Source organism: Podarcis filfolensis (genome assembly GCF_964270895.1).
Source record: "Podarcis filfolensis genome assembly, chromosome: 4".
Lineage (NCBI taxonomy): Eukaryota > Metazoa > Chordata > Lepidosauria > Squamata > Lacertidae > Podarcis > Podarcis filfolensis.
Window position 1 is genome coordinate 52447028 of NC_139607.1, and position 12476 is coordinate 52459503.

Consider the following 12476-nt stretch of genomic DNA (forward strand, 5'->3'; position numbering starts at 1 on the left):
ATATGGCTATCTGCAGCAAGGAGATAGGTCAGTGGAAAAAAGTGTTTGCTATATCTCTGCAATATACAGTGAAGACATGGTCTATTTCCTTGTATCTGCATATGTGCAAACAGTTGTCATTTAAACAGGCAATGAACAGCGACACGATTTTGGAAAGTTGGCATTCACAGGCAAATTATCTGCATTTGCCGAACAAATTATGTGTGTTCACTCACGGAACGCTCATAGAAATCGGCAGTTCATTTGTTTACAAAGCCACTTTTTTGTTGTGTTTAAAATCAGTTGTCTAACCATATCCCTCCTATATTTTAAAAACTATAGAGTCCAATTCCCATCAGCCCTAGCCAGCATGGACAATGGTCAGAAATTATGGGAGCTTCAGTCCAGCATCTAGAGGGCCATAGGCCAGCCATCTCTGGTCTAGAACACTAGAACAGTGGTTTTTACCATTCAGAATAAAGCTTGCAGTCTACAAGGCTCAATACATACTCAAGAAAGACATTTTGGAGTAAATATCACAAAGCTGCTATATATTATACTACCAACTGTAGGGATATCGCGGAGTGGAGAGTGAGGTCCGGACGGAGCACACTCCCCACCAGCAGGCAGCCACAGTCTGCCTGCATGCGTGACCTTGGGGTGCAGGGCAAAACTCCCCCTCAGACAAGCCACAAGCTGTCTGGAACATCGTTCCCTATGTCTGACCTTTTGCGGTCTCTGCGGTGTCCTGTCTGTAACCTTTGTCCCTGAGACCTTTTGTCTCCTTCGTCATACACTGTGCAAGGGGAAAATGACGCTGTGGAAACAGGTGCCAAAATAGCTTTGTACCACCCCACGATCTCGGGACGGAAGATGTGTAAAGATCACAGCCCAAAATGTATCTGCCTGGCTTGCATATTTGTCTCAATAAAAGGAGGCTCCACAGGAATGGCAGCAGCTCGCTTCAGCCCACCTGTGCGCAGCTCACATGATGATCAACACCTGTCTTGGGCCTTCACTTCATCCAACATTACTGTATAGGCCTGAATATAAGCCGTACTTTCCCCCCCAAAATTCCGACCATGAAAAGTTAAAATGCGACTTATAATTGCGACCTTACAAAAAGCCTGATAACACTTCTGAAACAGACATACAGTGAACCCCCCAACCTTAACTCTTTAACGCCTGCTGGAGCCCTGGCAAGCACACTGGGCGGTGGGATGGCGAGTGCCGGCAGGGGCTGCTGCAGTGGTGCCACCATGCGATCCCCCTCTGCTGTGCATCCCCCACAGAATGTTTCTTTTTTTTGTTGTTAGGGAGCAAGGGGGTGCCCACACAGTGGGGGGGGGCAGCCGGTGGCGGGTTGCAGGTGCCTGGGCGGGCCGCCACCTCCGCCACCGCCCTACGCAAACCTCCCCCCAGCTGCACCGTATAGGGCTGGCGTTTCAGGGGAATGTTGGGGCGCCTTCAGCAGCCCCCCATCATTCCCCAGTGCGCTGTGTGGGTCCTCTAGGGCCGCAGTTTTTTTCTCGGACCACGTGGACGCCACCAATTTTAAGGAAGCGGCTTATATTTGGGCCAGTACAGTACAGTGGTACCTCAGGTTACATATGCTTCAGGTTACATATGCTTCAGGTTGCAGACTCTGCTAACCCAGAAATAGTGCTTCAGGTTAAGAACTTTGCTTCAGGATGAGAACAGAAATCATGCTCTGGCAGCGAGGCAACAGCAGGAGGCCCCATTAGCTAAAGTGGTGCTTCAGGTTAAGAACAGTTTCAGGTTAAGTACGAACCTCCAGAACGAATTAAGTACTTAACCCGAGGTACCACTGTACTATTTATACTAAAGTGATACTGGACAGCAGAAGATAGCACAAAATGCCTTACGCTATGACATATATCACTTATGAAACACTAATTATTCTAATAAATTTCTATAATAATGCCAGTGAAAGCTGCCTGTTTTTCCTCCGGAATTGTTTTGACAGTATTAGCAAAGTGCAGTACTATTGGAAAAAGGAGAGGGAAAAGAAGGTAACATCTATGAACTATAGGTGTATATAACTGATTCCCCCAATTTAAATATCCACAGGTACCATTATGACTGCAACAGTCACAGCACCCATCACCATTGTCAGCTCAGACATGTTTACATGCTTAGCAACAAATATAAGGCAAGAAACACTGACCTTTGACAAATGGCCAAAAATGAATGTAGGCATACAGAGATGAGAGCCAAAGGCATTTGTTCACAGTAACAATACAAAGGTTTTAATACTTACTTTCATTGGCATCTTTCCTTGTGTTTTTAATGAACGCAGAAAATTTAGCAAACACATCGTTTCCTGCAGAGTAAGATTCCAGATGATTTGGTGCAAGTTTGGGATATCTGAAGAATTTAAGACATAATAATTTAATCCTAACTCAGCGCTTCTCAACAATTTACTTAGGAGGTTCCTGATTGGGCTCATATTTCAATAAGACTCAGCTGTGACAATCATATATCTTAATCATATGTTAACTACCTTAATTTTTTCCATTCCATAGTCTATATAACTTATTGATCTAAAACAACAGCCAACACATATTCTGCTTCCACTGAATCCAGTACAGCCAAGTACAATACCTTGGAGGTGCTAATTTTTCTTCTAGGAATTCCTCAATTTTATTCACATCTATTTTCACATCACCATCAAAAGTCATAAATGGAGGATTTGTTCCTGGAGCTAACTTCTGTAAGTCTGCAGGCTTCCTAAAATGAGACAAACATTCTTTTTTAGAAGAAACCTGTCCTGCTAGATAAACCTTGCTTTTTAAAGTTAGCTATCTGATTTGGCATTAAAAATATTGATTTCTGAGGCTGCACTCCTATGCAGGAATAATTTCCATTGACCTAACCAGGGCTTACTTCTGAGAATATATGTATATATGTGCTCTGAATGTCATACTACTTAAAGATACGTTTTGCAGGATGGAATAATCAGATTTAGCAATCTGGAGACAACAAAGTGTGCTTAAATTCAGTTGAATTTAATATGCATATAATATTTACTGAGAACTTAAATTCCATTGCTTTAAATTGGCCTTTTCTGCTCCATTTTCTTTGACTGTATTCAGCATGTGAGTGGGGAATAAATATTTGTCTCATGCTCTTGTTACTTTTGATCTGTAAAAAAGGGATGTAGCCAATGTTATAAGATTTTCAACAACAAATGTTGCAAGAAGAACAGGTGCTTTAGTCAAACTGAGCTGCGAGTGTGAGCGAATTCTGAGAATAAAAGTTGCTGGGATCCAAATAAAAGCTAACAGCACATTTCATTCTCAGAACTGCTTGCCCTACATTCCTAGCTCAGTTTGAAAGGAATTTGAAAGAAAATGTCCAAGTCAGCTCCCCAATCTCCAGGACACCCACAGAATTTGGTGTCAATTTTATACATTAGTTTAGTTTTCAGTACACCACTCCGATATTTTATAATGGTTCATATATCCAGTGCTTTTTTTTCTTTAAAAAAATGTTTAGGGTTACTCTCATTTTCCCACTCATATTGAAATACTGCCCCTTAATGAGGCCAAACTTAGATTCACAAAATATTTAGGGGTATGCATACCCCTGCACCCCCCCCCCAGAAAAAGCACTGCATATATCCAAATAATAAATATAAATAAATGTGTCTCTCAGAGTAAGTAGAGATGAGTGCTCCTAATGTAAGGCTTTCAAAGACTTTCGGTTTTTATTTTAAAAATGAAAATGAAATATAACTCACCGTTTCAAATCCACAGTGGTAACATTAAATATGACACCCTTTAACCAGAGAATCATGAAGAGGCGCTGAGAAAATGGACAGTTTCCAATACTCTCCCCATCACTACCAGCCTAAAACAAATAACACTATTTTTAATTAAACAATGACATTAGTAATTGTTGAGAAAATGCAAAAGTGGAAGCCCTGCAATAAGCAAATACAATCTAACTGAAATAATTCTTCTCAAGTATTTCAGGATAGTTTCTTTCCACCTTTCCTTCAGTCATGCAGTGATGAAACCGCAGTTGCAAACCCGTTCCCACACAAACTCTTGCATTCCTTTGCATCTAAATAGAAAGCAGAAATCCAAATATGTTTTATACTGTTTTGCATTTTTTGTACCTTAAAAGCTGTAATTGATTAACTTCAGTCCTGCATGGATGTCCTTGTCAGGAAAACTTGGCAACCCCAGAAGATTTTCTTTAAAGAATTCCTCTTCCAGTCAATTTCATATTTACTTATGTCAGAAACAAAAATGTAAAACCCCATTGCTTAGGACTTCTTGGGTGTAAATGTCTTCTGAATTGCAACCTATTATCAATAAACACTTTTAATAATGAAGTGGCAGCTGATGTAGTATTCCTTAGGTAACAGAATAGTCTTCTCAAAAGAAAGACTATTCAGATTTTAAAACTTTACAATGAAATTTAATGGATTAAAGAACTACACAGTCAAGATCCTGTTTCCATTAAATATAAAGGTTTAAAGCTTGGCTTGCTCTAACAATTTGTTTCCCCCAAAAGTTAAATCATTACTGCCAAAGGGCTAGCTTGATTTTTCTCTAGTCACCTTGGAGACTGTAAATTTTAGAGAGTCGCAATCATCAGTCTCTACTTTCCAGGCCAGATACACGGATGAAGAATGTGTTAGCATGAGACTTGCAGAAACAAAGCATTCAATGGATTCATTAATTCATTTCTAAATTGAAAAGACAAATAATGTACAGTCTAGTTACTGATACTGACTCAGCATCACTTGCCAATAAGGCATCTTGTCTTAAGTAAGAGATGCTTGGATGCATTCTGCAGTGCTGTAGCATGGACTTCAAAAGTTACTCAAGCCTGCCTCACCCTTGCACAGCATAGAATTTCAGTCTTTCTTGGAAAGCATTTAATTTCCACAGCAAAGTTTCTCCATTTTGATTTCCTGATTTAATACAATACAACATATAAGTGATTTATATTTGTGTCTCAACAGAAAGGGATCTAAATGAAATAGGCAGGTTGGGTCAAACAAGTTTTAGACTTTTAAACGAACCCTTATGCTATTTCAACTTTCAAATGCATTTGAATGTAATGTCTGCACTACAATTTATGAATTAAACTGTGATTAATCAAATCATGCATTTTCATTAATCACTCAAAGTTTATTAAATGAGAAATGAAAATCCTCAAGGTTTCTTGAATCAGAAAAGAAAATATCAATATGTGCATAAACAGCTTCATTCACTTTCCTTTTGAGCACTCATGTCAAGAGCAAGGAACACAATTTCCTTCCTGTCAAATCACTTGATGCCACAATGACATCGGTGATTTGCCAGAACTTTAAAAAGTTCTCCACAGTGCCTTGCAAAAATCCTACTACACTGCTGATCACAGGCTAGAAGTCAGCACCTGTCAGGTGATGAACAATGACTTCAAGCCAGGTTTGCTTAGCGATCAGCTGTGCAGTTGAGCTCTCCACAGGAGCTCAGCCACACAGCCAATCCCTGCAAAAAGGAGGCTTGAAGTCTTTCCACAGGAAACTCTGCTGTGAAGCTGTTCCAGCCACATCTGACATCACATATGACATGGCTTTGGTCTGGGGAAAACAGCCTTCTGGGACAAATTGGGCCTGCCCAAATATGCTCACAGACTGGAGGTTCTCCCACCACATGCTGTAGGCTCTCACCATGATTCCATGACTGGCTATGCACATAGTTGGCACATTGCTCCATAGAGGTGGAATTCAGTGCGCGGAAATTGGTACAGGATGTACTGTGTGCGGGTAAACAAGAGAACCAGCATAGATGGCTGCATGTGAAGTCAATTGTTTATCCTTCCTCTGAGCCACTAATTACTATCTGCTTCTGGATCCTACTGTGACCGTGCAGTCCCATCAAATTACCATGTGTGGCACTAGTTATATACAGCCCCCTTTGGTATGTGGGTGTCTCATTCAAGACTCATCAGTGCAGCATCTATGGGTATAATTATGGAATAGAGGTAGGCAAATGGTTCCAGGAAAATAACCATTATTAAACTGCATCCTGCAACTATTTTCATTTATTTCATTAGGGTGCCACTAGCAGCTACATGAATTCACTTCTGTAACGAGTTTAAGTGGATCATTGATAGGTCTTTTATAAAAGTGTGTTATTAAAAAGCAATCCAGCCAAAGTTAAGCGCATCCATCTAACCGGTTTCAATGGAAGAATTAAATGCAAAATCAATTCCCCGCCCCCTCACTGAAGTAAACTGGATTTAAATCTGCTAGACTCATGTGTATTGTGCACAAACGTTTTCTGTGTCGTAAAACAGAACTTCAGTCTTTGCCGTTCTTGAAAATAGTTTCTTCATTGAGTGAGGCAAACCCAGCTAACACCTGGATTTTATAAAAGTGTGCCACCTAGTGGTGCTGTAATATCTAGAATGTGCTGTGTAGAATAACTTTTACAAGCACCTTTCACTGTGGAGAGAAACATAATGCATCCTGTGTAAAAGTATCAGGGTTATGTCTGGAACTCATACCTTAGACTTAACATTGATGTTAGTTAAGATTGTTTATTTTGGTATTCATAATGTTCTTTTCTACTGAAGATTTATTTGGTCGTCAAGTTAACAACCTTGAGTACTTTTTAATGTAAAGGTGGTATACAAATGAAATAAAAAACCTGCACTCTATCTATCTATCATCTATCTATCTATCTATCTATCAATCATCTATCTATCTATCTATCTATCTATCTATCTATCTATCTATCTATCTGCTAGACCACTCCACAGGTTTTTATTTAAATTTAAATAAACCAGAACTTTTTACCTTATTAATAGGCCCTTGAATGGCACAGTGTGAGAACTGTGGCAAAAGAGCAGCAGGGGAGAGAAACTCCTCTTCCTTTTCTTGAACTGCATAAGCCACGTGCCCCTAATATAACCTGTATCTGCCCCTTCCGCTTGTGAGGTAAAAATCCCCCTCAGCCCTCCATGGCTCAATTAGCCTTAATCACTAGCTAAATATACACACCCAATGGAAAACAGAGGTATATTTCTCCTACAAACCTCACAGCACTTTTTTCAGAATTAGTTTCATCTGTATTTTTATATTTTCAGCCGTAAAAAAAATAAAAATAAATTAGAAACCGTCAAAAGCCTGATACGGAATGGTGTGTTGTTTGATGTAGCTGGCACTTTTGGCTACTTTGCATATTCCTTTACAGGTCACTGGATTAAAGGGGTGATATTCTTAGCCTACACAGATCAAAACTGAATTGTTCTTCCTCGTAAATTCTGCTGAAAGATCCAGTTCCTTCTGCACTTTCCCCCTTAAACTGAGTAGAACAAGGTCAGAAGTACACAAGCAACGAATCAAATTCTATTTGCTATTTATCCTTTTGTAAGAATTATGGTTTCAAGGTGCCAATGCTATTTCTAATCCGCATTTAATAACATGGCAGGAGACCAGCTGAACACTGTACATCAATAAGCAGGGGGGAGAACTTTATAGCCTTGTTAAATTCTTAAGGGGAATTATTTTAACAAAAGAGCATTATATTCTGGAACACATTATAGGGCTGGGAAAAACAGATTAACTGGTACTTTAATTACACATCCTGTTTTATAGTTTAACATATGATACTTCACATTTCGTATATTTCTCACTCCTCTAAATGGAAGACACATTTAAAATAAAAAATCTATAACGTACCATGAACAAATACTTTTAAAAACATGAGAGGGCATTGGGAAAGCTTGGCAGGGATTAGATGGAGAAGGAAGCAATCTAGCAGTGTTAATCCTAATTCCTGTTTTGGGGCCAAATGGTGAAGTTAAAACATGAAAAGAATTGTTCTCTCCTTTGTGGGCAGGATTTGTTTATTTTTAAGTTAAAGATGGAAAATACCTTGGGTGCATTTTGTGAATAAAGGACTTGAATAAGTGGGGGGTAACCACCTTTCGCCATGAGAAACTTAAAACTTTGGTAAAAGTTTGGAAAGTGGAACCAATGAGAACAGCAGTTGAGTAGTGCACAGAGTAACGTTGCTTAACACCACTGCTGTTACTGGGGCCGAAAATGAGCAGTGGTGAAGTCATGTCAGGAGAGCAGCAGGACTTGTCTTATGTGAAATCCAAATCTTCCTCAGATTTTCTCCCAGAACCTGTTGCAAGCATCACTCAATCTAATGGCAAACTAATGTGGTGAGTGTTGACAAAAATGGGGATACTGAGAAACAAAAATGTTCTAGAATGCTCTGGGAAACTCCAGGGTTTGTAGAAGTACCCCCAACAAACTCCCAGAAAATATTAAAAGCTCTAAGGGGAACCCAAAAACAACCAAATGAGGACCGGGGATTTTCCACAAGTGTGGAATGCTGAGTGTCTATTTGTAAAAGAAAATTGCATAGCCAGGCTGGGAATGGCCTGCTGGAGGGCATGGCTTGTTGGCTTGAACTTGGAACAGCAACACTTCATGCCATGCAACATTTTTGCAATATCTGCAATATTATACAAGCAAAAGTGGTGGACTCAATGGAGAGCCAAACATACTGCCCTGCTTTTCCCACTCCATTCCGCCATGGCATCCAGTTAACCCTGAACTCAACCGCAGCACCCCTACATAAGCATGGGTGTCTCTCTCTCTCTCCCTCTCTCTCTCTCTTTCTTCTTCTTCTTCTTCTTCTTCACCCTCGTGCACTTAGCACAGTGGTGTCAACTGTGCTCTTGAAAACTGTGGTGAAATGGTCATGGTGAAAAGAATGAGCACTTTGCAGAAAGAGCCAGGCCAAGCACAAATATAGCAGACTGCCCACACCTCTCTTCTCAGAACCATTACAGGCACCCCACCACACAGCGCTGGTGTCAGAACCTAACATACTTGGTCTTTTCCTGGTGTTCATGAGCCCCAGCAGGGTCCACCAGGGTTGGAAGGTGGTGCGCTCTCTTCATTAGAAGTTTTAAGGCAGAGGTTGGGTGGCCATCCGTCATGGATGCTTCCGCTGCATTGCAGGGGGTTGGACTAAAAGACCCTAGGGTCGCTTCTAACACTATAATTATATGATTCAATGGATGTCCCAAAAACAACCTAATGACACTTCACACAGTTTCTTTATCATTGCCTCATCATTCTCCTATGAAAAAATGATTACAATCCTAATCCACTAACATTGGCCGGTATAGTAAATAAATAGTAAATATAGTAAATGGCAAAACTCAGTGCATTTCTGGGGCATTTTATGCCACATGTGATTTTTTTTCTTTCCAGAAGGAAAACAGTAACTACTAACTGGCTGAAATTTGCAGGCATGGTACAAGAAACATTTATCAGATTATTACCCTCTGTCAGTATTTTCATAGGGGAACTCTCTTCTTCATTGTTACTGAATATAGTCTAGAGGTGGGTCCTCACATTCATAAGAGTCTTCCTGCCTATATTCTTGGCTGTTTCTTGGGTGTCAAGTCACAGCAGAAGGCAGCCTCTTGTACAGCAGAACTAATGTCTTGTGTAGCACCTGTCATAGGGCGGGACCCAGGCTCTGTTGGAAAGATACAACTGTGACTTTGAACTGGAGTTGCAGTTATTATTCCCAGGAGCACCACATATGAAAAACAAGCTAACTAGCAGCTGAAATGATCATTTGGTAATCTATTGGCACATAATCTCTTCACTCTTTCATCAGTACAGAAACAAACATTAGCAAATGGAAATGTATACAGTACTTTATCGCATCATGGGATTTTATTATCAGCACTAAAATCAGATAACCTTCACATGCTATAACACAACTCAAAATAACTTGGTTCTAAGAACAAGAGCTGTGTGATTCCCTCAGATCATCAGACATTAGTGACTGGAATAGGGCTGCATGGTTCTATAGTGATGGCCTACTGCTCTCAACCTTCCCCCCCACCCCACCCCACCCTGCCCCATATCTCTCTGGCCACTCCCTACTGTGGAGCTGGTAGCCCCTCTCCCCTGGGATCAATAGTGGAAGTTCAGTTCCAGTGGCCTGGGGAAAAAGACATAGGCAGAAAGAAGAGTGGAAGGAATGTTGTGATGGAAGAAGTGATAGTGTGTGGCATCATGAAGGCAACCAAGGGAGCTGAAAGGACAGAGCAGATTTTGAAGATGTGCAGAAGGCTGCAAGGAGAAGGTGATGAAGGAGGTAGTCATATTACATGAGTCTTTCCACTCAAACAGTTGCAGCACTGGACACCAACCAACCAACCAAATAAATAAATAAATAAATAAATAAAGCAAGCAAGCAAGCTATATGAACCAGCCACAGGGGCTTAATAACACAGTCACTTGAAGAGTTATGAAAGGAATTCATAATTCCAGCTTTTCCTAAGCTGCATTATAGAACCATATGTTTTCTGCCTTCTCTATTTAAAAAGCTGCTAAAAAAGATGAGTTCAGTAATAAAGAAAGCTTTTTTGATATGTTTTTCACACAAAAAATTCATGAACTCCATTCCAAGTTCTAAATATAATACTTTTGAGTAATTTAAGAAATTATGGTGATCAACATAATTTTTCCAAGATCCAAAGTAAATTCATAGTAATCTGGATACACTGGTACCTCAGGTTAAGTACTTAATTCATTCCGGAGGTCCGTACTTAACCTGAAACTGTTCTTAACCTGAAGCACCACTTTAGCTAATGGGGTCTCCTGCTGCTGCCATGCTGCCGGAGCACGATTTCTGTTCTCATCCTGAAGCAAAGTTCTTAACCTGAAGCACTATTTCTGGGTTAACAGGGTCTGTAACCTGAAGCGCATGTAACCTGAAGTGTATGTAACCAGAGGTACCACTGTACATTGAATGTGTCTGTATACCAAGTGAGACCATTTGTCCCCCCATTTCAGTATCAGCTACACTGACTGGTTGTAGCTCTCCAGGGTTTTGGACTCAGGGCTTTCCCAGCTCTACCTGAAGATGCCATAGACTGAACCTAGATCATTTTTCCTGTTGGACAAGTGCTCCACTACTATGACCCTTCCACAAACAGATGAGTTTTCTTTACATTCTATTCAACTTCCATTTAAAATAACAAGGGATGCAATCCCAGTTCTACTTATCTGGGAGAAAGCATCTGAGTAGATATCATTAGGGCTGATGTTGACCGTGTATGGACCCTTCCTTAATAAATGACAAGCAGGGGTCATTAGTGTAGTGCCAGCAAAAGCAATGCTGCATATGAAGCCTTTGGCTGACCCCCCCCCCCCACTCACTGCCGCCTTTGTTCATGTGATGGTGAATGTGATTACCCTTTTCTTCCTCGAAAAGTACATAGAGCTGAAGCAGGAAGTTGAATCAGGGACACTCTTTCCCGCTTCATCATTCAGCTCTTTGTGCTTGTAAAAGCTCAGATTCATTCTACAGCATCTGTTAACCAGTTCACTTGGAAAAGGGGTGTTTCTGTACACATGCTTTCTTTCTCTCAGGTTGGGGCTGATTCAGGGGAGGGGGATGCCCACAGCACTCATTCAAAAATTAAAAAGATGCCCAATGACCTAGAAAGATTGGTGATTCCATCAATAAGGCAAGCAGGAGAAGAGTGCTTGCAAATTAAATTCCATAGATATAAAGCACTAAAGAATAAACTGCCAATAGAGTATGCCACTTGAAACATTTTATTGTAGTTCAGTTCTGGTTAAAGGAGTTATTTATGAGTTCCTGCCATTTCCCCACAAACAGAGGCTGCAAGCAACCTTCTTCCCAAACCGACAAAGTATACGTCTCAATCCCTATGGCTTAAAATCAACTGCACTCTGTTGCCACAGTCTCACAGTGGAGAAGATGAGTTTCCCCTGCTCTCAGAGCGTTAGCAAATGTTCTGCTGCTCCCATAGTAGTGTCCTGGTTTTGCATTAAAAAAAAAAAATCCATTTACCTTAAGCAAACCCCAGAGGATCTGCTTTGCTCTGGATAAGCATGCAAGCTTATCTGAACTTCCCTGAACTTCTTTAGTAGCAAAGGGACTTTCTCATTTCACTTAAGGAAACACTTGCTTAATAAGACGAAGACCAAGTGCATTGACTTTTAAAAAAACTTATATCGAATGTTAGTGCTGTAACAGATGAAAATGAAAAACAACAGTTTGATAGAGCTATTTTCCGCCAGAGAGGAGGAGAACCAGGGAAATTATATTTGTGGACAGGGAGAGAGGTTTAAAAAGGCTGTGGGCACACTAGAAGATGACTTGGTGGTATAGCTCAGCTGGCAAAGCATGAGACTTCATCTTAGGATTGTGTGCTCAAGCTCCATGTTGGGCAAAAAGATTCCTGCACTGCATGGAGTTGGACTAGATGAACCCCATGAATTCTATGATTAATTGACTTAAGCTGAAAAATCAAAGAGTTTCTATTATTAGCATTGTAATACATTGAAATAATGGTTCAGTCCCAATAGGAATTTTTATTATATTGGCCCCTAATCTCCATATTTAGAATTGCTTACAATTTCTCATATTGATCTGTTAGAAACAGATCAAGTATTT

At 40.4% G+C, this 12476-nt stretch overlaps 1 protein-coding gene across 3 annotated transcripts in view; it reads right to left on the reverse strand.

The window, feature by feature from the left end:
* CLIC6 (chloride intracellular channel 6) overlaps positions 1-12476 on the reverse strand; it is a 136703-nt gene that overhangs the window by 4784 nt on the left and 119443 nt on the right. For 2 of the 3 annotated variants that reach the window (XM_083608845.1, XM_083608844.1), the window contains 3 exons: positions 3743-3852; positions 2605-2730; positions 2261-2367 (listed from right to left, as the gene is read on the reverse strand). In XM_083608845.1, coding sequence (XP_083464971.1) covers positions 2261-2367; positions 2605-2730; positions 3743-3852 — 343 coding nt within the window. Of the gene's footprint in view, positions 1-2260; positions 2368-2604; positions 2731-3742; positions 3853-4570; positions 5106-12476 lie in introns of those variants that run through there. The other variant, XM_083608846.1, reaches the window with a different exon arrangement.